Genomic DNA, 17022 nt, shown 5'->3' on the forward strand with positions numbered 1-17022 from the left:
TTTTCTCAATTTAGTCTCCCTTGTATGCTGTCTTGCATAAGTTTTTGATAATTTCCAACATATGGATGTTATTTAAAATGATTTAAAATAATGATACAGTTTGTGTCCTCATTTTTCTGTTTCTTTGGACATTGTGAGAATTTGAGGAGATAATCATCTGAACTTATCCTCTAAAATTTATTTATGCTGTTTTTCTAGCATTCGCTCCACACTGAGTGTCTGTCACTCCCACTTCCTTCACGTTTATTAAGTCTGATTTTTTTAATAAATATTTTTTCTAGACAGCTTGTCTCCTCAGCTAGATTCTAAGCTCCTGAAAAGCAATTACTTTATTTTTTTTCTTCATTATAGCTCACAAAATATAAAGCATAATGCATTGCAGGTATTAGGCACTGATGAATATGTTAGAATTATGTAATTGTGGCAGGATCTTTGATTATTCCATTGTAACAGTTTCTGCCATTTCTTTCAATCATTTGTAGAAGAGGAAAGTTTTATTTTAATTTAACTGTCATGAACTAAAAGTCATGTCTTAGCCAGAAAGTTAGAAACTTAAAAATATGTAATTGTATATTTTTATCAGTAATTTTTAAAACGTTTAACAGTGTTTCTGGTAAGTATTCATTCCCTTGTCCTAATTTATATTAAAATATTTAAGAATTATTATTAATGTAAAATTACTTGAGATAATTTTTATTTGTTTTTAAAATTTCACTCATTCTTTTAATATGCAGTCTGAATATTAAAAACTTAATTCTAATAATTTTACTGGTTTCTAAACCATGATCACACAATATGCTATGATAGCTACTATTTATTTAAAGAAAATAACTACTTTTAGGGATGTGAGAAAGTGAGGAATCTGACATAGTGGGGTTTATATACTGACCTTCATTATCTGTGATTTTTGAAAAAATTTTTTAATCTTTTGAGTTCTTTTTTATATATAAAAAGGAGAGAATAATAACAAACCCACAAGGTTGTTACGAAGGTTAAGTGAGATAATGATTTAAGTAGCATAGTGCCGAGCACAAAGTAGGCCACTCAGTAGTTCTTTACCTGCTGTGTTAAGCACTATACCGAGCAGTTTGGGGAAGTCAAAGGGAGAATCACATCGTCCCTGCCGTCAGTAGTTTTATTCACAAGGTAACTGGGGAGCAGTTGCATGTAGCCTCATCTGTTTGCCATGGTGTGTTTTATAGCACTTTCTTTGTGTGCTGTGCTATGAAAAAGGTTAGGAAGCAAGGTATAGACAAGTTCAGCAGGAGGAGTAATCAAAGTAATTTCACTGTAATCATTAACCTAGAGCAAGTGGCATATAGAATTTAGACTGACATTAGGGTCACAGTTACAGGAGAGGAAGGTTCCAGGTTGATATAATTAAATAACCAAAGGCACAGAGGTAGAACTGTCTGATGGAATGAGGGGTTAAAGAGAAAGGATTTATAGTGAGAGAGTAGTAGTTTAGGGCATGATTATGGAGGGATCATTAATAATATTGATAAGGTAGAAAGTAGAATTAATATGCCTTGTTATAAATTGCCTTTATAAAAATCAAAAGTGGACTTTTTGTTGGAAAATTAAATTGTGGATATTGCCACAAACTGTGAGAAGCTTGCCTCTTTTTCTCTGATTCTACAAAGTAGCTAAGTTTGTCTTTGAATTGGTGAACATAGTGCCTAGATAAAATTTCTTGAATTATTCTTTCTTGATTAATACATTTGGGAATTATAGTGACATTGTTAGGTCATTCCAAAACTTTTTGATTTTATCATGGTATTTTCCTGGCAAGAATATGGGCTTTGGATGCTTGAATATTATACTTAAGCTGTATGTCTTTTTCATTTCTTCTTCTCTTTTAAATACTTAAGTTTCTTGCTGGCATCATTTAAATGACTTTAAGTCTTAAAATACCATTTTGTACATGTGATAGATTGCATTGTATCCATTCCTATAAATGTAGATAACTGTAATAGAAAAATATTCGCAATTAGTGAAATTTCTTTATACTACTTTTGAGTAAAATTTTAAATTTTTTAGTCTGACTTAGGGAAGATTAAACGTAAATTATGAATACTTGTTTTTAATGTTATTATAAATTTGTTCCTTGGTCAAAGAAAAGTTTTAAAAATTATGATATAAGAGCCAAGAGAAATTGACAGTGCTAGTGATTATGTTTTCCTTTATTTCAGGCAATATTTGATCTTTCACCACGGCAAAAAGAGTGGCAGAGGTAATAAGTAAACAAAGTATTGTGGTCCATAGAAATTAGATCATGCTTTGTCTATTTTGTCTACTGTATATTATTCATAGATTAATATATTTCTCTAGGCATTTCTTTGGATGAAATATTAGCAGAATATAGTATATAATATAATCTTTACACTTTCAAAGATTTTATCAGATCTTAGGAAAGTCATATAATCTTTAATGCACTTTGAATCATAAATACATTTTAGTTTTCATTTAAAGTTGTATTAACTATTTAAAAATTTTTTAAAGCAATATATGATCAAATTTGAATATAAAGGATATAAAGTGAAAGTAAAAGCCTCCTTATCATTCTCTATACCTAGTGCCACTGACTGGTGGTAATAACGAGAGTTAAATTTCTTGTGTAGCCTGCTAGAAATATTCTGTTTGTGTATGATTTTCTACATGTTTCCATATTTGCTTCTGTTATTTTTTTCCTAATACAAATGGGGTCATTCTATACATTTGTTTTATAACTTTCTTTTTCCAACCTAACCTTATATTTTGCACATCTTCCCACTTAAGTACATATAGTGGTACCTTTTATGGATAAGCTATAATTTATTTAATTGGATACTTATCGATGGGCATTTAGATTGCTTGCATGATTCTAATATCAATGCTCAGTGAAAATTCTTGAATCTAATTCCTTGTGTGAATGTATATATATATATATATATATTCCTTATGTACTTGAGTGAATATATGTATATGTATATAAAGTTTCTAGAAATGAAATTTATCTTTTAGAGTATATTTAATGTTTTGATAAGTTCTCATCACAAGGAAAAAAATTTGTAATGGTGAGGTAGGTGGTGGTTGTTAACTAAACTTATGGTGGTAATCATTTCACATATATACATCTGTCAAATCATATGTTTATACCTTAATCTTATACAATGTTACATATTAGTAAAACTGGAAAAAAATTTTGATAGATAATGCCAAACATCTTCCCCAAATAGTTTCATTTATATTCCAAAGCTATCAGTATGTGAGAGTACTTGTTTCTATACAACCTCACCAACAGTGGGTATAACCAGACTTTTTTTATTTTTGCCAATTTGATCGGTGAAAACTGGTATTGCACTTGTTTTAGTTAGCACTTCTTTGTAAATCAATTGAATATCTGTGGATTATTTTTTTCCCGTTTGTATTTTTGTGTGTGTGAAACTGCTTGCTCATGCCGTATGCCCATTTTGCTTGGTTGTTGGTTTTTTCTTAATAACTTGAAATAATTTTTTGGATTTTTGTTTGTTTGTTTGTTTTTTGGCTGCATTGGGTCTTTGTTGCTACGTGAGGGCTTTCTCTAGTTGTGGCGAGCGGGGGGCGGGTGGGGGGGGCGCTGTGGCTTGTGGGCTCTAGAGTGGAGCGCAGGCTCAGTAGTTGTGGCACACGGGCTTAGTTGCTCCGCGGCATGTGAGATCTTCCTGGACCAGGGCTCAAACCCGTGTCCCATGCATTGGCAGGCGGATTCTTAACCACTGCGCCACCAGGGAAGCCCAATTTTTTGTATATTAAAGAAATTAGTTCTTTGTTATAAAGAGTTACCCCATCCCCACTCTTTTCTTTCTTTTTGTTTTCTAGACTATGTCTTATGCTTAAAAAAGGCATTACCTAATTTAAGATTATTACAAAAAAATTTTTTTACCCTTTTTTTTTTTTTCTTTCTAGTCCCTAAGTACATTTCAAAGGCCTTTTTCTTTCCACTTTCACCATTTGGAGAGCTTTTAAAATTAAAGTTGAAACGAATGTATTGAACAAAATAACTGAATATTAGGTGTCTCTGGGCTTCTAGCACTTTTAGTAGAGAGCCATCCAGAGATGAAATACATTACTTTATTCCAGAAATGTTAAAGTGAGAAGTCTCCTTTCATCTAGAATTTTATTTAGTGTTCAAGACCAGTAGTAAGTGAGAGAAGAGATTGTGTTTTTACTGTTAAAATGATAGACATTTTCCATCGTAGTAGAATTTTCTACATCCTTTTATATATGGAATATAAGCTCAGGTATTTATTGGTATATTTGAGGGAGAAGTTATACACGTGTACACACACACACACACACACACACACACACACACACACACACACACACACACACACACACACACACGGTTTGGTGTCATCAACCTCTTTTCCCACTGACCAAGCAATTAAAGTTGAACTCTGGAAATACAAGACATGCAAAAATATGAAGCTTTCAATTTCTGTTAGCATTAGATATAAAGATTTTAAGTCTTTGGATCTGGCCTCTTGAAGCTTCCTAGATTATCATGTTCTGCTTCTAAACAAATATTCTTGAATGGACTAGTGATGCCTAAGACCTAACAACCTGAATAATGTGCATACCAAAGCGTTCTTTACCTATAGAATTTGCTAAAAGATGTTTAAGTTTTCTTTCAATTGTTCTGCTTTCTTAAAATATTTAGGATCCCAATTAATCTCTTTCCTTTAGTAAAAGGAAATTTCAAACCCTGGACATAGCCTTCCTGATTACTGTTTTTTATTTCTACTAAATTTACAGTATAAAAATGACTTTTTATTTTAAATAGGCCTGTTACCAGTGTTCTTAGTGGGTGGTGCATATGTATTTTATCTTTATCTGTCACTTGCACTTCTAAAAAATGTTTATTATGTCATTATGATGGGATGTGAAATATAATCTGATTTACATTTGCTTCTTCTTTAAGTTTCTATGTTTGTTAATAATTTTTCCAAGTTATTTAACTGAGTGAAAAGTACAGAGTACCCAAATACCCCCTGCCCCCACCCATGTACAGCCTCCATTGTTATCAATACCCCACACCAGAGTGGTACATTTCTTACAATCTATGCACCTACATGAACACATCATTATTGCCCAGAGTCCATAGTTTACGTTAGAGTTCACTCTTGGAGATGTACACTCTGTGAGTTTTAACAAATACATAATGACATGTACTCACCATTACAGTACCTGTAGTTTTACTGCCCTGAAAATTCCCGGTTTTGTCTATTCATCCCTCCTTTCCCTGTGGGTATAAATTTTGTATTTGCTGAGTTTTAACTGTGATACAGGTGACTTTGGATGTTAGTTATATAAAGATACAGATTAAAGGATATAAAATAGGATTATATCTAAAGATACAAAGTTATTGTTGAAAATGTTAGAAATATTAGAAGAAATACTTTTATTCTTGGTTTTGTTCTTCAGAATAAGTAATTTCATGAGTTATTGTAAATGTAACAATTTTGTAAAAAAAAAATCTTCAAGCAACTAATGTGTTTTTAGTGGCTAAGTATACTTAAAAAGAAAATCTAAGCATGAGTTCTCAAATGTATACTTTGTTCTCTATAATCCTATACCTTATATGCTGATGTTCTTTTTAAAAATTATAGGTAGAATATAATATTTTGTTTAGAATGGTCTTGTCATAGGATAAAGTTCAGGTTTCTTTGGAAAAGGCAGACACTAGGTGATATTAAATGTCACTGTGGCCTGGTTTGTAATGAGAATTGGATGCTCCTGTGTGGGTTTAACCTCCAGTAATCTGCCCCTTTAAGTCCATCACATCTATTATGTGGCCCCTTATTTGTCTCATTCTTTGTATCTGAAACACTTAATTCAATGCCCAACAAAAACTAAGAATTTTGTTATTGCTGTGTGCATGCATGAAAGATGAATCTAGATATTCAGGTGAACAGAAGTTCTTTCTTGGTGACCCTGATTCCACCAATAATGGGCATGTAATTAGTGTCCACACATTCATTACTGATGGAGTTAGACAGACTTAAGCAGCCCAGCTGTTAGACCTCTAGCCATACTCCCTCACTTTTCCTGCTTTCAAGGAAATGACCAAAGAATACTTGGAACTTTATTTTAGAATAAAGTTATGTAATAATAAATGTATGGCTTAGCTAAGTCAACTACCAGTGTTATTTTTAAAATAGTGTTGGCTTTCTCTGTGTATCTTACTGTATTTTTTAACTATTGCTTGTTTGTTTTGTATTTAGGATGCTACAGCTGATTCAGAGTAGACTGCAAGAAGAACATTCACTTCAAGATGTGATATTTAAAAGTGCTTTTAAAAGTACATCAACAGCACTTCCACCAAGGTGGGAGATTTTGTGAGACTATTTATTAAGAATTTATTGTGACATAATTTTAATATTGGTTTACTCCTCTGAATCTTATATTTCTTAGAGAAAATGTAATCATTCTGTATGATGAGATGTCTTTTTTTTTTTTTGGCTGCACCCTGTGGCATATGGGATCTTAGTTCCCCAACCAGGGATTGAACCCGCGCCCCCTGCAGTGGAAGCGCGGAGTCTTAACCACTGGGCCGCCAGGGAAGTCTCAAGATGTCTTTTTTACTCTTAAATTTATGGCCTGTGATATTGATCAGGATTATCCCAAATATTATTTTCATTTAATTTTTCTCTTTTATGTGTGTATGGTCCTTCATATAAAATTGTACTAGGTTTTAAGAACAAATTAATTTCATTTACCATTATGAGGATGTATAAACTTTGGTTAGGAATTTCATGCTTTTATTTCACTTTTTGTCTCTTTTATAGATTAGAAGAGCTGATATTTGGAAATGCTATAATCATGAAAATGATAATTTAATTTTAAAAATATACAGAGGTTTTACATTTGCTTAGGAAGAAAATGTTATTGTCTATTTGAAGTTCAGTGGCATGCCCTTCCCTTACTCATTCTTTTTCCCAACGCTTCCTGTCCCCTAAAGTACCAGAAACATGATAAAAGCACGTCTTTGTTGGACTAGTAATTCTTTACTTTTAATTTTTCTTCTCTCATTAGACTTAGTCCTCTGGTTAAATTTGAATGACCTTGAAATTTTATATTTGTGTAAATAAAATATATATATATAATAGTTATATAATTTTTTTCATTTTTTAGATGTTTTTTAAGAAATGTGTAGACTTCAAAAAACTGCTGTTCTACTTTTGACATTTAGAACATTACCTAAAAATTGATCTTCAGGGATTTTTTTTTCCTCTCTATAAAATTTTCTCACCAGAAATATGGTGACTATATTGAATACGCTGTAAGTAATTCTAATGTATCTTGTTGTAACAGGGAAGATGATTCATCACAGCCTCCAGATGCTTGCAGAATTCGTGGTCATCTGTATGTCAATAAAGTAGCAGGGAATTTTCACATAACTGTGGGCAAGTATGTTCTTTTCACTTACTGAAAATACTTTAAACAAGTTGGCAGTTTGGTTAAAAGTAAATTCTTTGTTAATCAAATAATATATAACTAACCACTAGAGAACTCTTAAACTGTATATTTTTGATGTCTTTAGCCTTCAACCTCAGGATAGAGAAGACTACTAACTTTAACAACTACTGCTTCAAAACAAAAGAAAAACAGTCATGTCATATTTCATATATTAAAGTATATAAGCTGTAGGTAAATATGAATTAAAACCTTCAGCTTGCCAAGTTTTAGTAGCCAGAAAGCTCTTACCTGGCCATTTCATTAATTTGTTCATTTTGTTGGATATTAGGTTTTTGTTTTCTTTTTCCTTTTGGTGATCCTCATCAAAATATAATCCCTGACCAGTACGAGACAAATATTTTGATGTAGTTAGAAATATGTCTGGGATAAAGTTAAATTGGGTAAATGTTAAGGAAAAATATCAGACCACCTGCCTTCATGAGCAGAACCCAGCACAGAAACTGTCATATAATAAACACTCGGTAAATTCCTGAATGAATAAATAGATTCTCTGATTATCTCCTCTTTCTTTCTCTGCTTTTCTCTCTCCCTTCCTTCCTTCCATCTAGACTTGCAAAGCTGAACAATTCTTCATTGCAAAAGACATTTTTTGAGTACTTGCTGTGTGCAAAGTACCATGGTAGATACTAAAGATGAAACAGTGAAAAACAGAGAAAGGGTTTTTGCCCTAATGGTGCTGACATTCTATGAGAGAATCTGAATTTTAAACAGTGAATTACACTAATAATTATTTAATTATAGTTGTATTGAAGTTATAAAGGAAAACTATGGATGATAAGAAACTATATAACAAGGTACCTGACCTACTCTGCAAGTCAGTGGAGGCTTTATTGAGGAAAACCTTTGAACACTAATGGATGATTAGGAATTTTATATATAAAAGGAGAGAATGGCATCTAGACTGAGGGAAAGGCCATAACACAGGACAGAGTATGGCTGGAGATTTTTTAAATATATAGAGACAGCATTAGACTTCTATGCAAAATTATTCCAGTGTTTACAGTGATCAGATCAAATCAAGCATTTGCTTTGTCTTTATTTTGTTTTTTTGGCCATGCCACATGGGTTGTGAGATCTTACTTCCTCAACCAGGGGTTAAACCCGGGCCTTCGGTAGTGAAAGTGCTGAGTCCTAACCACTGGGCTGCCAGGGAATTCCCTGCTTTGTCTTTGTTATCCCACTCTTCTTAACATTCATGTTTTGTTACTGTTGCCGGGACCTATTCTCTCCATCCCCAACCTGTAGATGGGAACCTTAGAATTTCTTGGTATCATATAGTCAACAAATAATAGTTGACTTAAAGAAATTTAGAAGGTTTTATTGCACTTCTGGATAAAAACAATATCCTACTCCAAAACTAACTGAAAGAGGGAAACATTGACAAATATTGTAAGAACTTCTATATTTTGGCCTTTGTTCTCAATTTCACTTACCTCTCCATGTGATAACTTATATTATCAATAAGAGAGGCCAAATGGAAAAGCATTTGGTTTGTATCCTATCCTTATCATATCTGGAATTTTGAAAATAGGGAATGTCACCTCTAAACCCCAGTTAAGCAAAATGTTATCTCCCAGCAAAAATACATGGATTCCAAAAAAGTACTCAATTACTACTATTGTAATTTGAATTTCATTAATAAGTTTGTGAAAATTTGTTTTCTCTCTTGTTATGTAACTTCATAATATCTTCAATTTTGTATCTTGGCCCACAAAACCTAAAATATTTACTGTCTGACTCTTTACAGAAAACGTTTGCCAACCCCCAGTTTATTGCATTACTGAGATGAGATTTACCTACTTAAATCATGGGCCAAGTATGTTGTTATATTATTTTATACTAAGAAAATTATATAACTTAGGAAAGATCCCCTTTATGATTTTAATTAGTTATGTATTTAAATGTTATTACTTTAATCTTTTTTTCCTCCTTTCAGGGCAATTCCACATCCCCGAGGTCATGCACACTTGGCAGCACTTGTCAACCACGACTGTAAGCGGTTTCTGAAATTTCCTTCTGTGAGGATGTCCTTCCAAAAATAGTGTGTTTTTTAATTTTTAGTGCAGATGCGAGGTAGGGCTTTGGAAGTGGGGTATGCCGAAAGAAGATATCTAAAGGAGAAAGTAAATGATCTAACTTATTGACTGATCCATTTTCTCTTGTCTTTAAGCTACCTATATTTCTTTTTAGTCATAGCTCAGAAGTTGCTGAGGTAGGGAGAAGCAGCCTTGGTGTGCTTTATATCACTTAGTACACATTTCTGCTAATTTTTTTTTTTCTGATAGTTTTTACAGATAATGAAGAGAATATATTTGAAACTTGTTTCAATATGTAAATTTAAATATGGATATTTACACACATATATAAAGTATTCAAGTTAGTTTTGTGTAATGATTATCATAAAACTTAGTTTTTAAAGTCTCCTTTAGACAACAAAAACAAGTAGTAAATTCCATAAAAAACAAGTTTAGTTACATAAATGTGCTAAAGCAATAGTGTGTATTAAAAATATATCTGATCGGTTTCATTGACATCATCTCAGTTCTAACACAATCCTGTTTCTGTATGATGATTTGGACTAGAAAAGACTTATTTTTTTGTTTATCAGAATTAAATGTCATATTATTTCTTAGATATTAATTTGTATATAATTATGAAATTTGCGATATAGCATTTTATCAGAATGTGTTTACCTCTGTACATATAATTCCCACATATTTGCATGCATTTTTCTTAAAATAATATGGTTTTAAATACTATGTTACTATACCAGCAGATTTTAGATATTTTCATTTGAGAATAGTTAAGAATGTGAACTAATCTGTAGCATGTAGTTTTGAATAATTTAATTTCTCTACTTAATTGGTTTGTGTTTTTTTTGCCTCTTAGCTTACAATTTTTCTCATAGAATAGATCATTTGTCTTTTGGAGAGCTTGTTCCAGGAATTATTAATCCTTTAGATGGAACTGAAAAAATTGCATTAGATCGTAAGTATTTAATAATTACTGCTGGAATTTGCATGTAGGCAAATCGTTCTTATAACTTTGATATTAATACATTTTAAATAATCCTCTTCCTAACCCCCTTGTAACAGATAAATGGATAAATCTTGAAGTGGTTTAAATGGCTGATCATCTTTAAGTGGAGATGTGTGTAAGAGAATTTGTTCTAGTAGTGGATGAATTTTAAATGGTGAAAAATGAGCCATGGAACAGAATAAGAAATTAATCAGAAGTAGTCAGGAGAAGGAGTAGAATTTAAAGGCTCCCTAAATATGTGAAAGGTTAATGTGTTAGGAGGGCATAACTACTTTTCCATGTTCAACAAAGAAAGAATAAGAACAAAAGAAAGTTTAAACATTATAAGAAAAATTTTCTTCTTTGTGTAGGTTCAAAGTTCTAAAATCTATACTATATTTACCATATCAGAAACATCTCTAGAGAATTTTACAAACATCAGAAACCTAGAGTTTTTCTAGAATGGTTTGGTATTAACACAGTCAGAAGTAGTACAGATACCTTTTATTACTGTTTGTTTTAACCATCTATTCCATTTAAGATTTCAGTTTATGCAAATATGGATGGATTATTTCCTTAATTTTGTAGCAAGTTATCTGTTCTCATGTTTTTTGAAGATTTTTGGTTGCCTTTCTTCTTAAATAGTCATATTATATGATATGCCTTAAGGACGTCTAAAGCTTCCTGTGCCACTAGGAATTCTAGCCTTTGCAAAACTGTAATTAAGGATTTCATTTTTTATTAATTCAAATAGATTTATTAATGTTCTTTTCAGTATTTTACTCTTTTAGCATAGTGTTGTAATCAGATACATTAAAGATGTTTTATTTAGAATTCATGAGTATTTTATGTTTGTGTGGGAATGTTTCACTCAAGGAAGCTTGAGTGTACTAAATTTGGAAATGTGTGAGTAGAAACATCCTGAGAATTTTAAGCTTTGTTCTATGTAATCTCATCTTTAAGTATGTGTTCATTCTACACCAAAATAAATTAAATATTACAAGAGATGCTCAGTTGAAAACATGTTGGTTAATACTTTGTTTCAAGATGCTGAAATGAACTATACATTTTTGTAAAGAAGCAAATCTAAATATGAACAGATTAATTTTCAAAAGGCTCTTTAAATTTACATGTTCAGGAAGACTAAGAGGTGTTTAGAGTTATTTTATAAAATGGCATGAGGTGAATGTCAGTAGGTTATTCAAAGCTTTAAAGCAGGTATACTCTTCACCTTCCTAATATATGTTCTATTGGGCCTCTTTTTTGAAAAAGAAAAAATTCAGCATTACAGATCTGTTGGATTCAGGTAACTGCCCCCTCCTTCATGTAGGAATTTTGAGGGGATTACTTAGCAGTGACATGTTTAATGCTGTGCAGATTTGGACAGACCTATAACCTTTGGAACAATTTGTGGCTTGCAACAAAATCTAATGCAAGAGCATTTTCCCCCTGCCTGGCCATTAAGTTATCTAACAGACTTATATATTAGACAAATAGGTCTTCAGCAGTTCTCTCTCCATAGCTTAAAAGGTTTCCAATTTTCCCTGTTACGTTTCTTTGACCCGCATTGGCTACTATTCATTGCATCGGACTTCATTCCGCATGTGGTGAGATTTCCTTTGTCTCTCATTTTTTCCCTCAAGTCTAATGATCCCACCCATATGTACAGCATTGATTATAACCTCACCACTCTCAATTTCATCTTCTTTTTCATAAATACTTCATACTTGAACACCTTCTTCTCCACTCATTTTCAGTTTATTTTTGTTTATGACGTAATAGAGATATTTGTGAAACACCTAAAAAATAAGCACAGATTGAGCAGTTCACTTTACATCAGAGAACAACTCAAAGGATGAAAGATTGTCCACAATTGATAAGCCATTTTGGTGGTGGACAAAGTTGACACACTTTTGCTCTAATATTATCTGTGGTAATATTTAGGATTTAAGTTGAAATTACTAATAGAACTGGCCAAAACTTTTATGTTTTTGAAAGTTATAGTGGTACAAGTGGTAGTTATAGTGGTAGGTGAAATAAGAAATGGTGAAGTTGAAATAGGCTTTGCTTTATTTTGTTAGAAACTTGTTTAATGTTAGTGTTGAAGAGACCATTACTCTAACCTCTCCCTTCTATCTACAATTTTAACTTTCCCTCTCCTATTCTGAATTACACTGAGGTAAGAGACAGAGAAATTGAACTGATTGAAATAAAAATAAAAATTAATTCATGCTAGACACATGAAAGTAGATACTGTATACCTCCATTTATATGCAATTCTAGAATAGGCAAAACTAGTCTGTAACAATAGAAGGTAGATTAGTGGTTGGCCTAGAGCCAGAGGTAGGAAGGGATTGACTGAAAAAGTGTTCAAAGGAACTCTTTGGGGTGATTAAAATGTTCTGTATTTTGATAGTGGCGGTGATCGAATGGATAAAAACATTTGTCGAAATTTATCAAACCACACATTTAAAACATATATTTTATTCATGTACTCAGTTATCATAGACAGTTATTACCATGTGACGTGAAATACATCGCAAACGTAATGAGGCCCTATTCACTTAACCTAGCTGAAACTATAGATAGATATATCTAGTTCTAAATTTTCTAGAATGTAGACCTAGAGAATTAACATGTTTTGTGTTATGCGAACTGTTAGTTGTTAATAATTAGTAATATACTGGTGTTTATGACTTGTATTAAACCTATAAATGCCTAATGACTATATAAATATCATATTGATTACGTAGTAACCCCAGGCCATCATTGAGTAGTTTCTTTGCTTATTTTCTTACTGTGGTATTGATTCTTCGTATTTATCCAAAGGCTACATTTTGGTTTATATATCCAATAGCTAATTCAGTTTTGGTTTATTTATTTCTGTTCAGATATTAGTAGAAACTGAAAATGTGTCTTGTGGTGGTTATGCTATTATAACTTTATTTTTATTAGTTTCTGTACTATAAAGAAATGCTTTTATTTTCCATATTTTATAAAAGGATGATAATGATTATAAAAGATATCTAACTAAATAACTAGCTCATCTTTTTTGGCATCTTCTAATAGATGTGTGTGTGTGTCTGTGTGACTATTTTATGCTTACTGAGAACTTGTTTTACCAAGTGTGAATATATTGCTTTCATTGATTCTTTTATAATATTTTTTTGTTAGACATTAAGTTATAAGTAGCATTAAATTTCAGATTAGATGTATTTAATAGAAGGCTGATGTATTTGGCAGTAGTTTCATTGCTACTGGATTGATGAAAAAAACTACATTTTGTTTTTATTCTAGACAACCAGATGTTCCAATATTTTATTACAATCGTGCCAACAAAACTACATACATATAAAATTTCAGCAGACACCCATCAGTTTTCTGTGACAGAAAGGGTAAGTTGAATCCACCTGGTAAAATTATTTTTTTAAAGCATTTTATAGTCCTGCTACAAAATTAGTTTGGAGTTTCAGGTAATGCCCTCCCCCCTTTAAAATTTGAAATGCATTGACATTTTATTTTAAGTCAATAAAATATCAGAAATGGGTATTAAGTATGTTTTAGAGTAAGAAAAGTATATTTTAAAAATCTGGAATGTTTTCTATTCAATTAGTAAAAAAATGATTAAACTATGATAATTATTTTACTCAATATCTTAATATTTAATGTTTTCCCATGTATTGGTATAAGCAGTTTTTGTAATCTACCAGCAGATTTTCTGATTTCTCTGTTATTTATTTTTTAATTAATGTATCTACCCTGGGACACGCATGGTTATTGTGACTCAGATAGCCTTCCTAAGTTAGGGCTTCATATTCATCTAATTTAGAGGACAGACGTTCTGCAACCTTAGGGTGGAGTGGCCTTATAAGTAAATATTGATAATGAGAAGCAGAATTTTGGAATTGGGCAGTTTAACAGATTTCTCACCTACTCTAGGGCCATGTTTTCTTTCTTTCTTTCATTCTTTTTGTTGTTAATTTTTTATTTTTATAAGCTATATTTTCTTATTGTGTTGAAAAATGGTGAATATTCAAGTATTAGTATCCAGAAGAATTCCAGAATTTAACTGCTTTTAAAAATCTGCTTTCCTCCATATGAAATTTTCCTTTGATAGTCTTATAACTTATGTTGACTATGTCCTCAGTAATTGTAGAGTTTTCCTTGTTCTTGGAAAACTAAATACTAAAGTTTTTAGGAGTGAAGTGTCATGTGTTTATAACTTTTCAAATGGTTCAGGAGGAAAAATCAAGTATGTGTAACTCCCGTGTGTGTGTGTGTGCATGCACACACTCACATGCAGAGAGAAAGAGAAACTAAAGTGTCTACAAGTATATATTGTGCTTTTTAGCATTTCTTTATGGGTGGGGAGATAGCATTTCTCACTAAGGTTGGCAACACCTGAAGGTCAGGCAGTCTACACAGCAGCATGACTTTGGGAAAAACAGGAATGCATACATTGCTAAGGAAGTGCAAAATGGCATAGTCTCTTGGAAGGGAGTTTGGCAATATCTGCAAAATGACATATGCATTTACCTTTTGACCCAGCAATCCCACTTCTAGAAATTAAATCCAAAGATACGGTGGAAAAAAAGTGATGTTGTATATGAGATTATTCGTTTTGTTACTTGTAATGGCAGAAGACTGGAAACAACCCAAGTGATACATCGACACAGTGGAGGAACATGCAACTTTAAAAAAGAGAGAGAGAAAGATAACTATATACTGATATGAAATTATCTCCAGGATGTATTTTAAATAACAAAAGTAAATTAACAAGAAAAAAAAAGAATCCCAGAGCATTTGACCTTTGTGGGGTGTGTTAGTACTGTAGGACAACTACAGTGGTTGTATTTCACTTTAAAAAAAAAAAAGGAGTAACTGGAGTTGGTAGAGTGGAGGATGAGAAGGACAGGGCTGACCTTCATTGGTCCTAGATCAAAAGTGAATCATTTTGAGTCTTTTGTTATGTAGACACCGTGATCCCTAAAACAATATCCACTCACATAGGTGATGACAATATATTTATAATTTTGGCAAAATATTGAACTTATCAGAACTTTAAGATGAAGTCACTTTATATTGGAAACTTGATCAATGGCTTATAAGGCTCTGTTGTGCTAATAGGCAAAGAGGTTTTGTAATGCCCACATGAAATTGTTTTAATTTCCCACGTTACTTGTCTTCCTAAAGCTTGCAGTTTAGTTACAGCTTAGTAAAAACAGGTAGGGCCTGACACAAAAATCATAGCAAAGCACTGTGGTAGCATAGTTGTTTCACGCTATAATAGAAATTTATTAGAAATTTGCAAACTTGAGTTTTGAAGTGTAAACAGAATGGAATGAAACAATATATTCTCACTCAGTGTGCACACTGTGGTAGGTTTATAACTTTAGTTACACTCCTTTCAAGAAAAATTTCCTTTAAAAACTGAACCAGTAGCTCAGATATTGATATCTTTCAAATTAATGTATTATGTTTTCTTCCTGTACTCTATTTCATATAGTTTAAAATGAACAACAACAATTGAAATTGGTTTTAAATCTTATCATTCAAATGACAGGAAGTAGATAGAATTATTTTGTAAATTCTTAGCAAAGAAATAATACAAAAAGTATGTCAAAATAGGAATGTAGTTTTCATTGATTTGGTCAATGAAGAATGTGCCATATAAACTCTTTGAGTTTAGTAGAAACCTTGTAGTATGTAAAGTGACCTTTTTGAGAAAATAGTAAAAAATGATTCTGTTCTTTTGATTGCTTCAAAAGCTAACCATACAAAGAATACAGAATAATTTCTGGAGAAATTATTCTGTATTATTCTGGCTTATTTCTGGAGAGCTTGGTCTAGTAGGACAATTCATAAAGAGATTTGGATGTCCCTCTTGTTCAGGAGGGCTGGAGGGCTTCATATTGACTGTATACAAGTAACCTAATGATGTGAATCCTGTTTGTCTCTTCCTCCTCTCTTTCCCCTTCCTTTTGCCTTCCTTTAGGAACGTGTCATTAACCATGCTGCAGGCAGCCATGGAGTCTCTGGGATTTTTATGAAATATGATCTCAGCTCTCTTATGGTGACAGTTACTGAGGAGCATATGCCATTCTGGCAGTTTTTTGTAAGGCTTTGTGGTATTGTTGGAGGAATCTTTTCAACAACAGGTTAAGATTCATTCCTTTTTTTGTCTAATTTCTAAAAGTTTTGCTAACAGTAAAAATCAAGATGGTTTTACTTAAAAGGGGAAAGAAATATACACATTCTCATGTTTTGATACTTAACTTTTTCTTTAAGATTTAATTTCAGACCTCAAAAATTGTATTGATTAAGCGTTACACATAACTAAGTTCACTGCATTCAGTGATTTACGGGAGATTACTTAGTGTGCTAGAGGGAGCCTAGAATTGGACCCAAGTTCTGTCATTTACATGGTGATAGCTTTGTGTAGGTCACCTGAATTTTCTGAACTTGTTTTCTCTATATAAAAATGAGAATAATAATATCTAA

General features: G+C 32.1%; 1 protein-coding gene across 1 annotated transcript in view; it reads left to right on the plus strand.

Moving 5' to 3' along the window:
* Positions 1-17022, plus strand: part of ERGIC2 (ERGIC and golgi 2) — a 39162-nt gene that overhangs the window by 17101 nt on the left and 5039 nt on the right. The window contains exons 6-12 of the mRNA XM_082636827.1: positions 2193-2233; positions 6249-6350; positions 7339-7434; positions 9440-9495; positions 10393-10491; positions 13819-13916; positions 16517-16679. Of these exons, the coding sequence (XP_082492953.1) occupies positions 2193-2233; positions 6249-6350; positions 7339-7434; positions 9440-9495; positions 10393-10491; positions 13819-13916; positions 16517-16679 (655 nt within the window). The remainder of the gene's footprint in view (positions 1-2192; positions 2234-6248; positions 6351-7338; positions 7435-9439; positions 9496-10392; positions 10492-13818; positions 13917-16516; positions 16680-17022) is intronic.

This window comes from Mesoplodon mirus (assembly GCF_964341445.2).
Source record: "Mesoplodon mirus genome assembly, chromosome: 11".
Classification (NCBI taxonomy): domain Eukaryota; kingdom Metazoa; phylum Chordata; class Mammalia; order Artiodactyla; family Ziphiidae; genus Mesoplodon; species Mesoplodon mirus.